Source organism: Lepus europaeus, chromosome 12 (assembly GCF_033115175.1).
Source record: "Lepus europaeus isolate LE1 chromosome 12, mLepTim1.pri, whole genome shotgun sequence".
Lineage (NCBI taxonomy): Eukaryota > Metazoa > Chordata > Mammalia > Lagomorpha > Leporidae > Lepus > Lepus europaeus.
This window is the reverse complement of record NC_084838.1, coordinates 158,430-177,606: the sequence shown is the minus strand read 5'-3', so window position 1 is coordinate 177,606 and position 19,177 is coordinate 158,430. Positions and strand designations below refer to the sequence as shown.

Below are 19,177 nucleotides of genomic sequence, written 5' to 3'. Positions count from 1 at the left end.
GTTCTGCCCCCAGGTTACTGTCCTTTGTCTTCAGCTGGGCACGTTTCCCAGCCTGCTTCCTACCAGGGGAGTTTTGGGAATGGGGACACCTCTTTTTGTTTGGTGTTGTCCTGGTCCCCTTCAGTGCAAGCTGTAATGTCTGCGTGTCTGTCTTGTGAGAACTTTGTAGATGTTGTGATCGGCTTGGGGTTGAGCCCTGCTCTGCCTGTGTCCTGGTGTGTCTGAGGGCTGACACCCCCTGCTTCACTGACAGGCTCTGTGAGGGATGCTGTCAGTCTCTTTGCGACAGGCACCGTGTTTGTGATCTTAAGTCACCATCTTGACCTCGGTCTCATCTTTCGACCATGCCATTTCATGTGCCACCTGGAGAGGGTGAGCATTTTCAAAACAAGCATACCCTGGCCTTTTGCTGATGGCGCGTTAGCCGTTCAGCTGCGTGCTTCTTCCTGTGAGGTGGCGCCTTTCAGTGCTTGGTGTGGAATTCTGCTGCGGTGGATTTCCCAGCTCATGACACATTGTCTGTGTCTCACGCACTGCAGGCAGCAGCATGGCCACACCTCCTGGCTGGTCACTGCAGGACCCACCCTCAGCCATCAGTCAGTTTCTCCCAGCATTCTCTGAGCTGTGTGTTCAGGAGGCGTTAAGGTCTCTCGGATTGGCTACTCAAGGCCCATTCTCTGGCTTTTATTACAGCAGTGTTCACTTCTGTTTCCAAAATCTGCATTGATCTGTCTTTTTGAGGAACAAATTAGCCCAACACTTTGTGGTTAAACCAGCAAACATTTGACTGTTTCTGTGAGTGAGGGGTCAGGATGTGATACGTGGGGTGCTCAGAGTCTTCAGCGGTCATCTCGGGCTCATTTGGGGCTACAGAATTCAACTCCATGCCCATGCTAGTGGCTCTTGTCAGGCCTCAAAAACTCAGGTTCTGGGCTCCTGTGTGCCTGGTTATGCGAGCCTCTCCAGAGGTTGCTGGGGTGTCCTTAGAATAGGGCTTCTGGTGATCTGAGAAAGAGCTGGGGCACCCAGGACAGAGAAGCAAGGGTCTTTTGTAGCCTTGGCTCTCAGGTGACGTCCCTGACTCCTGCTCTGTTCTCTTTGCCAAGAGTGAGTCTTGGCCCAGCCTATCCTCCAGGGGATGGGATTTTGTGAAGAGTGACAATCAGGTGATGAGAATTTTGGAGGCTGTCTTAGAGGCTGCCTACTACGTGAGCCAATGGGGAAAATTTTTGAGAATTAGTAGAAAACAGGAGAGATGCTGGAAGCCTGCCAGCAAGAGGGAACTTAGAAAACTACAATCTTCGACCCAAGCAAACATCTAGGTCATTTGCTGCTGATGATAAAAATCAGTGGTGATGATAAAGGGCCAGTGAGTGGTCGCTGGGAACAGATCCAATGAGCCTGCCCCAGCTGCAGCATTGGCAGGCCATCCCAGATGCTGCCCCAGCCGCAGCGTTGGCTGGCCATCCCAGATGGGCCCGGTTGTTGGCAGGACATCTGCTGCTCTCTGAGCGAGGCATTTGTGGGGAAGGCAGAGCAGTGTGCATTTCAGTGAACTCCAGTGCAGACAGAGGAGTGAGGACCTGTAGGAGGGTCTGGCGTGCTGCAGGGCCATGGCCTGTCCTGTCCTCTCCATGACTGGATACGGACTCTGATGCTTGGCTAGGGTTTGCAAGAGAGACAAGTAGGGTAGAACTGAATTTAAGAGACAGATACTCAGCGTTTAAATTTCCCATGCCAATTGCAGACACATAGGTTAGAGGAAATGAGAATGACACACATAAAGAGGACAGGAGTGTACCTGCACATGGGAGTCCCCAGGGAGCCCCACGGCGGGACTTCAGTCTGGACCCCTGGAGTGTCCTGTCTACTGCACCCAGCCTCCCTGACCGTCCTTCCTGAGCCTCTCATGTGATGCCTCACCAGCTGGCCTCAGCCAAGGGCTGTCTGAAAGGAGGCATCTACCCCTAGCCCACAAGCCCCAGTCTGCCAATAGAGGTAGTGCCTGAGATAGCCCCATCAGGAAGACTTACGGGGCAGGCCTGCCGCCATCTGTTCTCGGTGGCACGTCCTGGCTCCTGGGCCCTGGGAGAGAAAAGAGCCTGCGAATTTTGGAGGCAGAGCAGGACCAAAGAGGGGAGTTGCAGGGAAATGGGTTTTGCAAGTCTGAGAGGACGGCATAGTGGCCTGGCCCCAGATGTGTCTAAGAGGATGCTGGTTTCACCTTGCTATGACAAAGCTCAGGTGAGGCACTAGACGAACTGTCAGGAAACTGAAGGCCCCACCGTGCTCCAGGTCCTTTGTCTGCCTGGTGTATCTGGGGTGGGATGGGAGAGAGGACAGGTGCCAGGACCAGAGGAACTGTGCCCTTAGAGGACACAGCATGAGGTGTACTCCTCCGCTCCTTTGGCTTGACTACATGCAGGAATCAGAGGGGGCACTCAGAGAGATGCCGCCACACAGGTACACACTGCAGACAGGTGCACACGCTCATGGATGCCATGGGGTGCACACACACACAGGTGCAGACACTCATGGATGCCAAGAGTGCACATACACAGAAGTGCATATGTGTAGACATGCACATTTACAGATGTCATGGGGTGCACACACACAGGTGCACACCCACATACAGGTGCACACACTCATGGATGCCACGGGGTGCACACACAGGTGCATGTGTAGACAGGCACATTTACAGATGTCATGGGGTGCACACACACAGGTGCACACCCACATACAGGTGCACACGCTCATGGATGCCACGGGGTGCACACATAGGTGCATGTGTAGACAGGCACATTTACAGATGTCATGGGGTGCACACACACAGGTGCACACCCACATACAGGTGCACACGCTCATGGATGCACATACACGGGTGCACACCCACAGACAGGTGCACACATTCTCGGTTGCAAGTGCACATGTGTAGACATACACATTCATGGATGCCATGGGGTGCACACACCCAAGTGTACATGTGCATACATGCACACATTCATGGATGCCACATAGTGTGCACACATACAGATGCACACATTCATGGATGCCATGGGGTGCACAAACAGGTACATGTGCAGATAGGTGCATACTTCATAGGTGGCAGTGCACATGTGCAGACAGGCACACATTTATGAATGCCACGTGGTGTGCACCCACAGGTGACATGTGCAGAATGCACATACATTTGTGGATGCACGTGGCATACACACAAACAGGTGCACATGCGCAGATACATTCTTGGATGCCACGTGGTGTGCACCCACAGGTGCACATGTGAAGACACGCACACATAGGTGTGGATGTGCCTGAGGCTGATGCTGTTCCCACTGCAGGTCATCGTGGGCAGTATCTTTGAAGTGGTCTGGGCTGCTGTCAAGCCGGGGACCTCCTTTGGGATCAGTGTGCTGCGGGCTCTGCGCTTACTGAGAATCTTCAAGGTCACCAAGTAAGTTGTCCATGGCGTTGCAGCTCACCTATGTGCTCCTGGGCAGGGGAAGTAGAGTGGGTGCCACGTGAGGTCGGGGACTCTGGGGGCTTGTTCTCAGGGATTCATGGTGTTCAGAAATCTGTTTCTGAGACTTCTGATTGGTTTAACTACAAGACAGTCACAGAACAGCACAGGTGGGAAACCAACCCAGCATGGCTTCCTCTCAACCTTGTTGTGGCTGTGCCAGTCCTTGGCATCGCCCCTTACTGGCATTAGGGCTGCAGCGTGCACTCTGGTTTTAGTTCTTGCTGTTTCTGCTGTAGACACTGCAGTGCCATCACCCCCACCTGCAAAGCTGGCTTTGCCTGTGGCTGCCAGGAGAGGGAAGGGTTTTCATCATCCTGCCTCCACCTACCCTCCTGTCCTGCAGCCCCAGTCCACCCTGAGCCAGCCTTGCGCCTGTGCAGCTCCTGCTCCTGGGGCTGACTTCACCCTGGCCCTGCCCCTTCTGAGTCTCAGTGGCATTGGCAGCAGCAAGACCCTGTTTTTGGTCCTGCCTTCCTTGAGTCTTTGGATGTGAACTGCTATCTTGGCCCTCGTGGAGACAGGCTCGGGGCAGTGAGGTGGTACAGTCGGTAAGCGGAGGACTGGGCTGAAACCTCCCCTAGCTTGAGCTGTGGTAGGGGGACAGCAGTAGGAAGCCCACTCTGCAGCAGCCTTGGTCAGTGTAGGCTGTGACCAGCCCAGAGCAGGGACTCCAGGAGGCCGTGGGCTCCCCTGTCCTCACAGGGCCCCACCTGCTCTTCTGCATGGGTGTCTGGGTGGCGTCCCTGCCAGCCTGAACCCCAGTGCTGAAGGAGCAGAAGCACTGACACTGAGGCCATCAGGATCTGGGTTTGCAGCTTATCCCTCCATGGCCAAGGTCCCCTCTTGGAATCCGCATGGTCTCCTAAGGTGGACAAAATTCTGATGATCTTTTCTAGTCTGCTGTAAATCTAAACCCAAGCCCTTGTGAGGAGATGAAGGCTCACATGTGGAAGGGTCTGGGCAGGACTTTGTCCAAGAAGATCCACAGCCCCCTTGGCTTCCCTTTCCCTCCTGTGACATGCTGGGGAGGGGCTCCAGGGAGGGTCCGTAGGGGCTGCCCATTCTCAGCATCAGTGCCTGACATCAGGGAGCAGGAGGCTCTTGTGCTGGGTCAGGCTGGGTCCTCCTGCCACTAGCCCTTGTTTAAGAGAGTCTGAGAGGACAGCTGGGCTTCTGATGTGGGCAGCAGGGAGAGCACCACGTTTTAGGGCCTGGTGTAGTACAGGGGAAACTATTGTCCTGCCATCATTCTGGGACAATAGGACAGCATGGCAGAGGCACAGGCATGTGGCTGGCCTCACCAGGTAGGGGCTGGGGCAAAGCCATGCACTTGGACACTCCTGGGAAGACCCCTGCAGAGACTGGGGGTGGCAGTCAGCAGTGAGGCATGGATAGGGCCTGTGTGCTGGAGACAGCTGGTGGTGAAAGCGGCCGTGGTGTGGGATGATGCAAGCATGGAGAGAGGCCAGGAGATGGAATCTTGATCGCAGTGTGCAGGGACCTGCATGTGGAGGGGAGCAATGCTGGTGGTGTTGATACAGCTCCTTCTTCCGCCGTAGGCCATGCACAGACCTGAACTGTGGCTCTTGCTGGCTGAAGGGTGTTGGGAGAGAGGGAATGGGAGGAGTGGGGATGAAGTCCAGGCTTGGGCTTGGCCTCCTGATGGGGTGGTGACCTTGCTGTGCCCAGGAGAGTGGCCAGGGAACAGAGGGTAGGTTCTTTCTGCTGTCCCATGGAGCCCGCATGCTGATGAGTCCAGGAGAGCTGGTCTGAACTCCAGAGAAAAGCTCTGGCTTCTCATCGAGGCCTGGGGGCCCTCACAGTGTAGCTGCAGGGGGCCTAGGTGAGTGTGGCTGCAGGGAGGCTGAGTGAGTGTGGCGGGGGGGGGGGGACGGACACTGAGTATGGCTGCAGAGAGGGTGAGTGTGGCTGCCCGGCCTGAGTGAGTGTGGGTGCAGGGGCCCAGGTGAATGTGGCTGGGGGTGCTGGGTGGTGTGGCTGTGGGGGGCTGGGTGAGTGTGGCTGCAGGGAGGCTGAGTGAGTGTGGCTGTGGGGGGCTGGGTGAGTGTGGCTGTGGGGGGCTGAGTGAGTGTGGCTGTGGGGGGCTGGGTGAGTGTGGCTGTAGGGGGCTGAGTGTGGGTGTAAGGAGGCCGAGTGAATGGCTGCAGGGGGGTGGGTGAGTGTGGTTGTGGGGGCCCAGGTGAGTGTGGCTGAGGGGGGCTGGGTGAGTGTGGCTGTGGGGGGCTGGGTGAGTGTGGGTGTAGGGAGCTGGGTGAGTGTGGCTGTGGGGCTGGGTGAGTGTGGTTGTGGGGGCCCAGGTGAGTGTGGCTGTGGGGCTGGGTGAGTGTGGCTGTGGGGCTGGGTGAGTGTGGCTGTGGGGCTGGGTGAGTGTGGTTGTGGGGGCCCAGGTGAGTGTGGCTGTGGGGCTGGGTGAGTGTGGCTGTGGGGCTGGGTGAGTGTGGTTGTGGGGGCCCAGGTGAGTGTGGCTGTGGGGCTGGGTGAGTGTGGCTGTGGGGCTGGGTGAGTGTGGCTGTGGGGCTGAGTGAGTGTGGCTGTGGGGAGCTAGGTGAGTGTGGCTGTAGGGGGCTGAGTGTGGGTGTAAGGAGGCTGAGTGAATGGCTGCAGGGGGGTGGGTGAGTGTGGTTGTGGGGACCCAGGTGAGTGTGGCTGCAGGGGCCTTATGAGTTTGGCTGTGGGGGGCTGGGTGAATATGACCTCCATGCCTGGAGGGCCTGGCCAAGCAGAGCCCAGGTCCTGACCACGCCTGCCTGACTGACAGATACTGGAACTCCCTACGGAACCTGGTGGTGTCTCTGCTCAACTCCATGAAGTCCATCATCAGCCTCCTCTTCCTGCTCTTCCTGTTCATTGTTGTCTTTGCTCTGCTGGGGATGCAGCTGTTTGGGGGCCAGTAAGTAGCCTAAGATGGGGGGGTGCAGGGCCGGGGGCCCTGGGAGGTGGCCCCTCCTCCACCTGGCTTCCCTTGCTAGACCCAGGTACAGGGGCAGGTTGATGCTGAGGACGCAGGCCACTGGCAGCCAGTCCCTGCTTGCCCCTGGTGGGGCTGTCTCTTCCCGAGATTTCGTTTTCCTCAGGTTCAACTTTAAAGACGAGACCCCAACGACCAACTTTGACACCTTCCCTGCTGCTATCCTCACCGTCTTCCAGGTAAGGCTCCTGCTGCCTGCACCTTCGCATCCCCCACCCTGGGGGCTGGGGAGCCTCTCGTCAGTGCCCTCTCACTCCCAAATGCAGGACTAGCAAGGCAGCCTCCTGTGTGCAGGCTCCATGATGCTGCCCTGGGGGGCAGATGTAGCCTCTGGGGACCCCTGTCCAGCAGCCATGAGGCTTCCAGCCACCCATTTGGGAACCTGGAGTCACTCCAAGAACACAAAGCCAGAGCACTCCCTAAACATCTCCCAGTGTCTCAGGGACCCCCCCCCCAAAGTTATCTTCTGTATCTGGAAAGCTTGCCCACAGCTCCTTGGGAAGCTGAGGCTGAGGCTCCTGGGGTGTGGTCTCACAGACCTGGACCCGACTGGCTCTCCTGATGGACAGCCCTGAGCATGTCTGTCCTGCTGTGGTGTCTGAGGCGAGTGGGGGTCAAAGGGCTGTTTTCTTGCTCTCAGTGACTCCCAGGAGGCCCAAAAAGCAGGATATGCTGCAGGGTGGGGGCCCTGCTCCTCTCCCTGGGTTCTGAGGCTGCCAACCGAGCTTGGTGAGGAGGGGGCCTTCTGTCCCACTCTCGAAGGGAGGGGTCTTTCCAGCAGACTGCTGTACCCAAACTTGTCCTAATGACTTGTGCCTCCCCAGCCGTCCCCACACTCACACATCCCTGCATACCCTCCCATTTGGCAGCCTGAGGCCCGGCTCACCACAGCCATGCCGTGAGCTCCTCCAGCAGAGGCCCTGGCCCCTGGTGCCAGGTGCTGCCCCTGTCCCTTCTTCCTGTGCCATCAAGTGCCTCAGGAGCCCTAGACCTCTGTCCTACTAACCCTCCTAGCACAGATTCCTTGACTGCCCACTGCTGTTCTCTTTTCACATTGCAGCCTCTGGCTGGTGACTCCCAAAATTTGGTCTCCTAACTGTTTCTGAACATATATTGGGTGATAGGATCTGTGCTAGCCTCAGGGTGTCTCCACACTGGGGCTTCTGGGCAGGAGGCCATAACTGTCCCTGAAGAGTGTGGTCTGGGTACACAGGGTACCATGGCCATTCATGGAGAGCAAAGTCTGTGATCTCTGCACAGAATGCTATGGCCGTCCCTGGGGAGTGAGGGCTGGGTGCACAGGGTACCATGGCCATCCCAAGGGAACAAGGTCTGGGTACACGGGGTGTCATGGCCATCCCTGGGGAGTGAGGGCTGAGTGCAGAGGATGCCGTGGCCTTCCCCGGGATGTGAGGTCTGTGAGCTCTGCACAGGGTGTCATGGCTGTCCCCAGGGAGGGTGGTCTGGGTGCACAGGGTGTCACAGCCATTCCCAGAAGTGAGGTCTGTGTTCTCTGCACAGGGTGCCATGGCTGTCCCCAGGGAGCAAGGTCTGTCCAGCCATAAGAAAGGGTTTTCTTCCTGTGGAGGTCACAGGGCCATTGCTGCCCAGTGGGACACTGAATGTTAGGGGTGGGAGATTATACTCCAGGAAAAGCCATAGAAACAGTGAGGGGAGTCCAGGCTGGCTACAGTGTAGGTCTGGCCACAGGCGGGCTGTAGAAGTTGGTGGGGGGTGGTCCAAGAATGGTCACAGTAGGCTCCAGAGGGGAGGGGGTTGGGGGCAGATGTGGTCACAAGTGGGCTGTAGGGGTTGGGGGGGCTGCCTGGTCATAGGTGGGCTCCAGGGGCTGCCAGGGCTGGGGTGGGATGGGGGGCAGATGTGGTCACAAGTGGGCTGCAGGGGTTAGAGGGGAAGGCTTGGTCACAGGTGGGTTCCAGGGGCTGGCAGGAAGGCAGATGTGTTCACAGGTGGGCCACAGGGGCAAGTTGGGAGCAGGTTTGATCACAGGTTGGATGGGTCTCATCTTGGCGCCAGGCTGGGAGGCTTTACCCATGGGAATGAGGGTTGCACAGCAGAGAGGTGATGAGATTTATGCTTGAACCCCCTTCGTTGTGTTTGAAGAAAGGGCCTAAGCCGGCCCCACAGTTAGAATGAATGCTCTGTTGGCCACCTGAGGCTGTGCCCCTCTGCTCTGAGCACATCAATAAAAAGACAAGGCAGACAGAAGCAAAGTCTTCTGGACTAGAAAAGGAGCAGAAACAGGGAGTGGGAAACATGCTGTGTGAGGAGACGGGGGCCTGATTGGTGCATCCTGCAGCCATCTGAGCATCTGCTCCAAGAACCAGAGGCCAAGGAGAGCTGAGGGCTATTCTGGCCGGAGGAGGCTGCAGAGATTGCCAGGACAGGGCCAGGCAGACTGCTGGCCAGACCAGGCCTGTCATTCTCACAGGACGAGTGTGCAGCCAGAGCCTGTGATGCTGGGATAGCACCTGCTCCTGAACAGGATTGGGAGTGAGGGTAGTGTGGCCCCTGGGGGCAGAGCAGCCTTGGTTCACAGTGAGCTGGAGCTGAAGCAAGGCCTAAGGTGGCATGGGATGGGCAAGCCATGCCCTTGAAGAGCTGGACACAGAGAGCTCTTAACCCAAAGGTCCATCAGGTTCCCGTGAAGGTAAAGGGAAAACCCATAAAACACAGAAGGGTGGGAAAAGGCACCATGGGTTCATCTGGAAACAGAAACCCTAGAAGTGAAACATAATTCAAGTGACAACACAATGGTGAACTGTAAACTAGACGCAAGCCAGAGAAGTGTGGGCCAGAAGACGTGGAGGGGCTGAGTCAGCTGCACACGGGTGGCCAGCAGTTGTCCAAGGCGGGAGGCCTGGACATCTCCTGCAGCAGAGTGAGCATGTGGAGGCTAAAGAGGAAGAACAGGAAGGACGCAGGCCAGGTCCTTTATGATGCGTAGGAGGGAGCGATGGTCCTCTAGAGAGAATCCTGACGAGAGGTGATGTATGCCTGATGGCCGACTCCTCTGAGCAGGGATGCCAGGAGGCCACAGGAGAGTGACTCTGGAGTGTGGGGCACAGTCCCTGTCAGCTGAGAATTCTGAATCCAGACGGCTGTGACGGAAGTGTGAGGGTGGAGCCAGACTCCTCCAGACACAAGCACAGAGACCACTGATGATCAGTGCGTGAACTAGAAGAAAGCTAATAAACCAACTCAAGAAACAGGACACCCAAGCCATTTCAGAAATGAAATAATTAAAATTTTCTTACCCAAGTCACCAGTTCAGATACTTTGGTAAGTATATTCTACTACATAGGAAGTAATTCCACTTTTAGACAAACAAATCCAGGGAATATAAAAAGGAAAGCTTCCTTCTCATTTTTTTAAAGAAAATTTCTTTATTTTTATTTTTTAAATTTATTTGACAGGTAGAGTTATAGACAGTGAGAGAGAGAGAGAGAGAGAGAGAGAGAGAGAGAGAAAGGTCTTCCTTCCATTGGTTCACCCCCCAAATGGCTGCCATGGCCAGCACTGTGCCTATCCGAAGCCAGGGGCCAGGTGCCTCTTCCTGGTCTCCCATGCGGGTGCAGGGGCCCAACCACTTGGGCCATCCTCCACTGCCCTCCTGGGCCACAGCAGAGAGCTGGACTGGAACCTGGTGCCCATGTGGGATGCTGGCACCACAAGGCGGAGGATTAACTAAGTGAGCCATGGTGCCGGCCCCCGAAAATTTATTTATTTACTTACCTAACTTTACTTGAAAGGCAGAGAGAGACACATACAAACAGAACTACCATCTGCTGGTTCAGTCCCCAGATGCCTACAGCTGAGCTGAGGCTGGGTCAGGCCAAAGCCAGGAACCAATTCAGGTCTCCCACATGGGTGAATTTTAACAGAGTAGGGAAGAAAAAGCCCTCTGTGATCAGGAAAAGCAGTCACCTGCCAGAAGCGGTCTGTGATGAAGCTGGATGGGCAGATCCTGTTGGCTGCTGACACTGGGTGCTGAGTGCCTGGAGTGGGACTATCAGCCCTGCTTTGTTTATGTCTGAAATGTCATAGCAGATTCTTTCTAAAAAAAAAAAACAAAAAACATTCCTTTCAAATAAAGACTCTGAGATTATGCCAAAAGAGAAAAGAAAATGCCATTTTACAGATGAAACACTTGACACAGAGACCCAAGTGGGGCCATCACCGACGGTGGGACAGTTTGGTAACCACTTAGAAAAACACGGAACCGATTCCTTTCTTGTGTCAGATACTAAAATCAGTTCCAGATGGATCAAGGCCTCAGTGTGAAAAGCACACCTGAAGGCCGGCGCCGTGGCTTAACAGGCTAATCCTCCGCCTTGCGGCGCCGGCACACCGGGTTCTAGTCCTGGTCGGGGCGCTGGATTCTATCCCGGCTGCTCCTCTTCCAGGCCAGCTCTCTGCTATGGCCTGGGAAGGCAGTGGAGGATGGCCCAGGTTCTTGGGCCCTGCACCTGCATGGGAGACCAGGAGAAGCACCTGGCTCCTGGCTTCGGATCAGCGAGATGCGTTGGCCGCAGCGGCCATTGGAGGGTGAACCAACGGCAAAAAGGAAGACCTTTCTCTCTGTCTCTCTCTCACTATCCATTCTGCCTGTCAAAAATAATTAAAAAAATTAAAAAAAAAAAGAAAAGCACACCTGAAATTGCAGAATATATGCAAGTGTGTCATTGTTAACCTAAGGTGGCGAAGGCTTTAGAGGAGGCTTCGCACAGACCATAGTGGAAGGTATGGAAGCACATGCTGATGCTCAAGTCAACATTTCTGTACATCAGAAGACACCACAAAAAGGTGAAAAACCAGAGACCAGAAGAGGATATTTTCAGTGTCAACAAGTAACTAACAGAGGGTTAGTTTCCAGAATCTATCAGAAATTCCATAAATCAAAAAGAAAAGGGACTGGCATTGTAGTGTAGAGGGAAAAGCTGCCACCTATGATGCTGGCTTCTCATATGGTCGCCAGGGCTGCTCCGCTTCTGATCCAGCTCCCTGCCAGTGCACCTTGGAAAGCAGTGGAAGATGGCCCAGGTGCTTGGGCTCCTGCACTCATGTGGGAGACCCAGATGGAGCTCCAGGCTCCTGGCTTCAGACTGGCCCAGTCCTGGGTGTTGTGGCCATCTAGAGAGTGAACCAGCAGAGGGAAGATTGTGTGTGTGTTTGTGTGTGTGTGTGTGTCTGTAACCCTGAATTTCAAATAAACAAATCTTTTAAAAAGATAGAAAAACAACCAAGCAGGAAAGGGTGGAGGACATGAGGACTGTGAGGAGAGATGAAAGGGACAGGAAGTGACCTCTGTCAGACTGGAGGCTGGAGACAGAGAGCTCCTGGCAGGGTGCAGGGGAGCCGAGCGGTGTGTGTGGAATGGAGCCCGACACACATGAGTAGAATGTTTGTGGTTCAGGCACGTGGAATACTCACGATTATTTCATATCCCTGAAGTATTAAATAATTACTCTTCTACAGTGCCCATATTTGGTCATTAAGAACTGACAGAACCTAAACAAAACAAACAAAACCCTGATAAAGGCCACCTACCAAAACCCACAGCCAGAGTGGTGATGGCTAATCGGTGTGTGCTGCTTTTTGAATTGATGGAAACGGCACATTACTTATGAGTATTCTAAAACTGTTGTGTTATACGCTTTCACTGGATGAGTGATGTGCTTTGTGGATTACATCTCAGGAAAAGAGATGGCAACAGGCATCATAATAGTAAAAGATTGGAAGTATTATCAAAGGAAAAACTGGGATGTCTGGTGTTCAGACCTCTGAAGCCAACAGAAGAAGGAGGTGGAAAGATGAGAGGAATAGGAAAAAACAATGCTTACCTGGAAATTATGTGATTATTTAATAGAAAGCTCAAGTGAGTCAGGTGGAAGTAATGAGTTCACAGTGTTGCTGGACACATAGTGCACGCAAGCTTTGTTTTTCTGAGTGATGTTGTTCAATTGGAAAATCCATCACAAAGCTCTTATCCACAGCAGTAACAAAGTCTGCCTGTGCCCAGGAGCAAATCTGAAAGTGTGCAGCAGCTTGTTGGAGGAATTACAAAACGCCTGAAGAGAGGCCTGTGCTGTGGTGCAGTGGGTGAAGCTGCCGTCTGCATGCCGGCATCCCATATGGGTGCCGGTTCAGAAACCAGCTGCTCCTCTTCTGATCCAGCTCCCTTCTAATGCCCTGGGAAAGCAATGGAAGATGGCCCAAGTGCTTGGGTCTCTGCACCCATATGGAAGATCCACATGAAGCTCCCGGCTCCTTACTTTGGCCTGGCCCAGCCCTGGTCCTTGTGTCCATTTGGGGGAGTGAACCAGCAAATCGATGTTCTCTCTCCTCTTTGTCTCTCTCCCACTCTTGCTGTAACTCTTTCAAATAAAAAAGAAACTTTTCAAAAAATGTCATTGAAGAGGGCCGGCGTGGTGGCGCAGTGGGTTAAAGCCCTAGCCTAAAGCGCCAGCATCCCATATGGGTGCCAGTTCTAGTCCTGGCTGCTCCTCTTCCAATCCAGCTCTCTGCTATGGCCTGGGATGGCAGTAGAAGATGACCCAAGTCCTTGGGTCCTGCACCCACGTGGGAGACCCGGAGGAAGCTCCTGGCTCCTAGCTTCGGATCGGCGTAGCTCCGGCCATTGCAGCTACCTGGGGAGTGAACCAGCAGATAGAAGACCTCTTTCTCTGTCTCTACCTTTCTCTGTAACTGTGTCTTTCAAATAAATAAAGTAAATCTTTTTTTTTTAAAGTCATTGAGGAACCTGAAGAGCTGAATAAGTGAAGAGATATATTTTTAAAATATATATTTACAAAATATAAAATAATGACGGTGCCTGTTCTCATCCAGTTTCCAAAAGGGCTACTCCCAGAAGTTAGCATGTTAGCCTTGTGGAAGAGTAAGGAAACCAAGACAATGCAGGAAAGAGGTTTTCCCTACCGCATGTCATGACGTTAAGTGCTACAGCAGAGGTGTAGGATACAGAGAGACCAAATACCAGACATGGACCAGAGAGCCAAAATTGTGCCCAAGCACACACAGGAAGTTGGTTGGATGGAAAAGATGGCTTATGACTCAATGGAGGGAGGATGGGATGTTCAAACATGAGTCTTGGAAGATTGTCCATATGGAAAACAAAATCGTGATAGTCACTCCTGAGTGCACAGAACTGCTGTTGGATTAGCATTTTGAATGATTCAAGGGCAGTGTCTTTGTGACTGTGGGATGGAGAGGAACTTCTTTTTTGAAATGTATTATTTTATTAGAGAAAGAGAGGCAGAGCTCCCATCTTCTGGCTCACTCCCCAAATGCTCACAATAGGCTGAAGCTGGGAGCCAGGAACTCTGTGTCCCCAACATGGGTCGCAGGGACCTAACTTTGAACCATTACCTGCTGCCTTGCAGGTGCACATTAGCAGGAAGCTGGGATTGGAGCCCAGACACTCTGATGTGAGGTACAAGCATCCCAGCAACGCCTTGACTGTGAGATCAGATGCCTGACCTGGAGCTTCTCAAATAAGATGTAAAAAGCAGAGTTAAAGGAAAAGACTGATGCACTGGACTGCATTAAGTTTCACCATGATACAAAATACAGGCTAAAAGCAAACAGGGCACTAAAGTAAGATATTTCCAATAGGTGTCACAGATAGGGGATTACTGCATGCAAGAATACATAATAAACCTCACAAGTTCAGTAAGAAAGTGATGAGTCATCAGGGATCTGGACCAAGGAGTTGAAAGGCAGGGCTCAGGGGAGACCTCTTGGCCCTGGGGGAGATACCAGCCTTTCATCCTGATTGGACTGGGAATGGTCAGGGGGTTGGTAGTGCCAGAAACAGGGTAGGGATGCAAGGAAAACTGTCCCATGCCTCTGGGAGGAATGTGACTTGGGACAGTCACTTTGGAACATCTAAGGCATTAGATGTATGTAGCCTACCATCCAGCACATTTGGTTCTAGACAGAGTTCACACACGCACGAGCAGATACAAGGGCTTGTCAGGAGGCCAAGGGGTGAGGAGTGGAATAGCAATGGTAGCCGTCAGCTTGAGTGCGTGGACTCGTGTGCATCTGTGGATTTGTGTGTGTGTGGACTTGTGTGGATTCTGTGTGGACTCGTGTGTGGATTGTGTGTTTCTATGTGGACTTGTGTGCATCTGTGTGAATTCATGTGCATTTGTGTGGATTCTTGTGTGTGTGGACTCGTGTGCGTCTGTGTGGATTCTTGTGCGTCTATGTGGACTCAGTGTGGATTTATGTGCATCTGCATGGATTCATGTGGACTTGTGTGTGTCTATGTGGATTCATGTATGTGTGGACTTGTGTGAATCTGTGGATTCTTGTGCATCTGTGTGGACTTGGTTTGGCTTCATGTATGTCTGTGGTTTCATGTAGACTCGTGTATGTGTACTTGTGTGGAATCTGTGGACTTATGTGTGTCTGGATTGTGTGTTTCTGTGTGGACTCGTGTGCATCTATGTGGGCTTGGTGTGGATTTGTGTGCATCTGCGTGCATTCATGTGGACTCGTGTGTGTCTGTGTGGACTCGTGTACACCTATGTGGACTCGTGTGTGTCTGTGTGGACTCATGTACACCTATGTGGATTTGTGTGTGTCTGTGTGGACTCGTGTGCCTCTGTGGATTGTGTGTTTCTGTGTGGACTCATGCACCTCTGTGGGTCCTTGTGCAGAGGTGTGAAGTCCTCCCTCCTGCAGGACTTTCACCCATGCCCCTTTCTGTTTGCAGATGCCTGTGTGTGACTTGGATCTGTACCAGACCTGTGACCAGGGTTTTCCATGAGCAGGGTTCACAGGCTGTGGGGCCAGTGTGAAGGGGAGAAAGTGCCAGCAGTTCTCACTGTGGGTGATGGACACACGAGTTGTGGTGTTTTACCCTCTTGCAGTAATAAAGCAGGAAAGAGACGGAGTTGATGGGGCGAGGACTGTGTGTCTGTGGTGAGGCAGACATGCTGGGCCTGGGGTGCAGGAGCCTGGGTGTCGAGGGCCCTGCCTGTGTCGTGTGACTGTGAGCAGCTCCTGTCCATGTTTGACTGGAAATCGGAGTATGGTCGCCTCAGCCTTCTCAGCACTGCCCCCTTCTCTCTGTCTCTGGGGAACCCTGGGCTGCCTAGACCTGGGGCAAGACAGTTGTCTGAAGGCCGCGTGTGTGTGCCTGGGTCAGCTGTGTCCTGGCTTGACCCTGACAAGGGTTGAGGCCACAACAGCCGGCCCTGGGCTGCTCTCTCTGCAGATCCTGACCGGAGAGGACTGGAATGCGGTCATGTACCACGGGATCGAGTCGCAAGGCGGCGTCAGCAGAGGAATGTTCTCCTCCTTCTACTTCATTGTCCTCACTCTGTTTGGGAACTGTATCCTTCTGGGGCTCCCGCAGGAGGGCCTGGGGATGTTTTGGCTGTGAGTGGGAATGATGCCTTCTGCCTGAGCCTGGGGGAGGGCATCCTCCCAGCAGTCTGGAGCCGGCCATGAGTGCTCGCTTGCTTGAAGTAGGAGCTCACTTGGGGTGCCCAGAGGTGGGAGTGGATGCACACCATCAGCTGTGCTGGAGGGACCCTGAGCAAGTACTGCGGGGCAGTGGTGTGAACTCACAGTGGAAGTGACCCATGGAAGAGCTCCTTGAAGGAAAAGCACAGTGACCAAGGTCCTTGGTGGAGTGGGGCTGGCCAGTGGGGTGAGGAAGAGGCCACTTGCACAGGCCTTGCCCATGCTGGGACCTGTGGCGGTCGCTCAGCCTCTGCGTCCTTGTTGCCCTGTTTTTGGAGAGGCTCCTGGGGCCAGTTCAAGGTGGGGGGTTCTCAGCTCGTGCAGTCTGCACCCTCATGGCGCCAATGGGTTTCTTGTTGAGCACCTCAAGGGAGAGGCGCCTAGGACGTCCTGTTGAAAAAAGAAGGCAGAAGGCAGTGAGCAAGACCTGGGCTCACAGGGGATCACCGTGGGCTTGCGTGTTTAAGTCTGTCCTCAGTATACTGCTCAGGACTCACAAGGCGGTGAACCTCTGTCTCCCCCACAGCCTGTGAAAGCAGATTTGTCACCTGGCAGGAAGACCTGCAGAGGTGGGGGTGCAGGCAGGCAGACTGTGTCCTCTAAGCTTGGGTCTGGAAGCTCCAGAAGGGGTCTGTGGGCATTGCTGGAGGCTGCATAGAGGTTGGTGATGAGCAGAGACTGGGGAGCTGGAGGGTGCTGGTGGCAGAGCTGGGGTGCGCCTGGGAATGCCGGGGACCCGAAGAGGGTCTGGAGCAGGCAGGATCTACAGAGGTAAGGACTCCTGATTCCCATGGGGGCAGTCAAGCTGTAACTGCGAGGGGCTGTGTTGGGCAGAGGCTTCTTTTCCTTAGCTGGAGCCATCCAGACACCCTGCTGAACGTCTTCCTGGCCATTGCTGTGGACAACCTTGCCAATGCTCAGGAGCTGACCAAGGTAGGCAGGGTTGCCCCCTGCAGTCTGTGCAGGAGGAGCTGGCCCAGTCTATGTCACCATGGGTGAGGCTGCAGAGCCAGGAGGGGGTTGGGTGCTGGGTCATTGTCCCTGTGACCACTGTCCAGGGAGCCTTCTCAAGGTTCTGGGCAGGGGGGTAGTCTACCATGTTGGGGGGTGGGGGTTGCAGCCGAGGAAGCCTGGAAGGCAGAAGGTAGGTGGGCAGGTTCCCAGGGAAGCCCCGGCAGCAGCAGGACAGGCGGGATGGGTGCAGCAGAAGGGCTGGCAGGAGGTGCAGCTGTGCCTCAGCACAGGCCTGTGACGTGGAGAGAGCCGCATGGCATGGGCCCCAGGGCCATGAGGGACTGGCGTGCCTCATGCCTGGGGGAGCAGCTGGCGGCCTCATCTTGATACATGAGAGCCACAGCTGGACAGCTTCTCTGCAGGCATCGTTGAGTGCTCTCTCATCCCTGAACACAGTGGGGAATGTGCTCACACATCTCTCCCTCTGTGGTTCTCCTCCTAATGACACGGCCTCCTGCCTGCTCACGGTCACCCCCCGTAGCCCTGGACACACTTGGCCAGGCCACCCGCTGTCTTAGCTTCAGCCTCCTGTGTGCAGGACGCTGTCTGGGCTGGCTGTGCCCTGCTGCAGGTGCCCTGTGTGATGCTCCATGCTTCAGGCATGTGTTTGTGTGTGTGTGTGTGCCCCGTGATACCTCAGTGTGCGTCCCTCTGTGTTCCATCACTGGACAGCATTGACACCTGCCTGCCCCTGTGATACCTGAGCAGACACAGCTCAGTCATGGCAGTCCCATGGGGCCTGCTCCTGAACACCTTCCCCATTGTGGGACTGAGGAGGGCAGTTCGGGAACCCTCTCTGCAGACGTGCACTGGTAGGTGTGCATCTGACAGAGCATGCCACTTGAGCATCCCTTTGCCTCTGCCCAGCTCTCCTGCTCCCACACCTCAGGCCTGGGCCGCGGCCATGCCTGTGCGTCTGACCCCTTCCTCAATTGGCTCCTGCCTTCTGAGGACTCAGGAGTGCCACCGGCCAGCCTGTTGCTGTTGTCCTCCCGGGCTGACACTGTGTCTCGTCTGGGAGTGTTTGGTGCCTTTGGCCCAACTGCCTGGGATGGGGGACTGTGCACCCACGGAGCTTACTTTACTGTCAGAGTTTCCAGGATTGAGGAACTTGGGGTGGAGTGGACACTTGTTGTCCAGGGCCAGTGGTGAGTCTGAGGACGCTAAGGACACAGAGTGTCCCCCCCCACTCCCCTGAGGACGGAGTGTTCCCCCACTCCCCTGAGGACGCAGTGTGCCCCCTACTCCCCTGAGGACACAGTGTGTCCCCCAGTCCCCTGAGGACGCAGTGTGCCCCCCACTCCCCTGAGGACACAGTGTTCCCCCACTCTCCTGAGGATGCAGTGTGTCCCCACTCCTCTGAGGACACAGTGTGTCCCCCACTCCCCTGAGGACACAGTGTCCCCCTACACACTCCCCTGAGGACACAGTGTTCCCCCCACTCCCCTGACGACACAGTGTCCCCCTACACACTCCCCTGAGGATGCAGTGTGTCCCCCACTCCCTTGAGGACACAGTGTGCCCCCCACTCCCCTGAGGACACAGTGTGCCCCCCACTCCCCTGAGGACGCAGTGTCCCCCCACTCCCCTGAGGACACAGTGTGCCCCCCACTCCCCTGAGGACGGAGTGTTCCCCCACTCCCCTGAGGACGCAGTGTCCCCCCACTCCCCTGAGGACGCAGTGTCCCCCCACTCCCCTGAGGACGCAGTGTGCCCCCCACTCCCCTGAGGACTCAGTGTGCCCCCCACTCCCTTGAGGACACAGTGTTCCCCCCCACTCCCCTGAGGACGCAGTGTCCCCCCCACTCCCCTGAGGACGCAGTGTGCCCCCCACTCCCTTGAGGATACAGTGTCCCCCCCACTCCCCTGAGGACAGAGTGTTCCCCCACTCTCCTGAGGATGCAGTGTGTCCCCCACTCCTTTGAGGACACAGTGTGTCCCCTACTCCCCTGAGGACACAGTGTGCCCCCCACTTCCCTGAGGACGCAGTGTGCCCCCCACTCCCCTGAGGACTCAGTGTGCCTCCCACTCCCCTGAGGACACAGTGTGCTCCCCCACTCCCCTGAGGATGCAGTGTGTCCCCACTCCTCTGAGGACGCAGTGTCCCCCTACACACTCCCCTGAGGACACAGTGT

General features: G+C 55.1%; 1 protein-coding gene across 1 annotated transcript in view; it reads left to right on the top strand.

The window, feature by feature from the left end:
* CACNA1B (calcium voltage-gated channel subunit alpha1 B) overlaps positions 1-19,177 on the top strand; it is a 197,268-nt gene that overhangs the window by 74,737 nt on the left and 103,354 nt on the right. Inside the window, exons 13-17 of the mRNA XM_062206823.1 lie at positions 3,339-3,451; positions 6,300-6,431; positions 6,616-6,688; positions 15,778-15,895; positions 16,894-16,961. Coding sequence (XP_062062807.1) covers positions 3,339-3,451; positions 6,300-6,431; positions 6,616-6,688; positions 15,778-15,895; positions 16,894-16,961 — 504 coding nt within the window. The remainder of the gene's footprint in view (positions 1-3,338; positions 3,452-6,299; positions 6,432-6,615; positions 6,689-15,777; positions 15,896-16,893; positions 16,962-19,177) is intronic.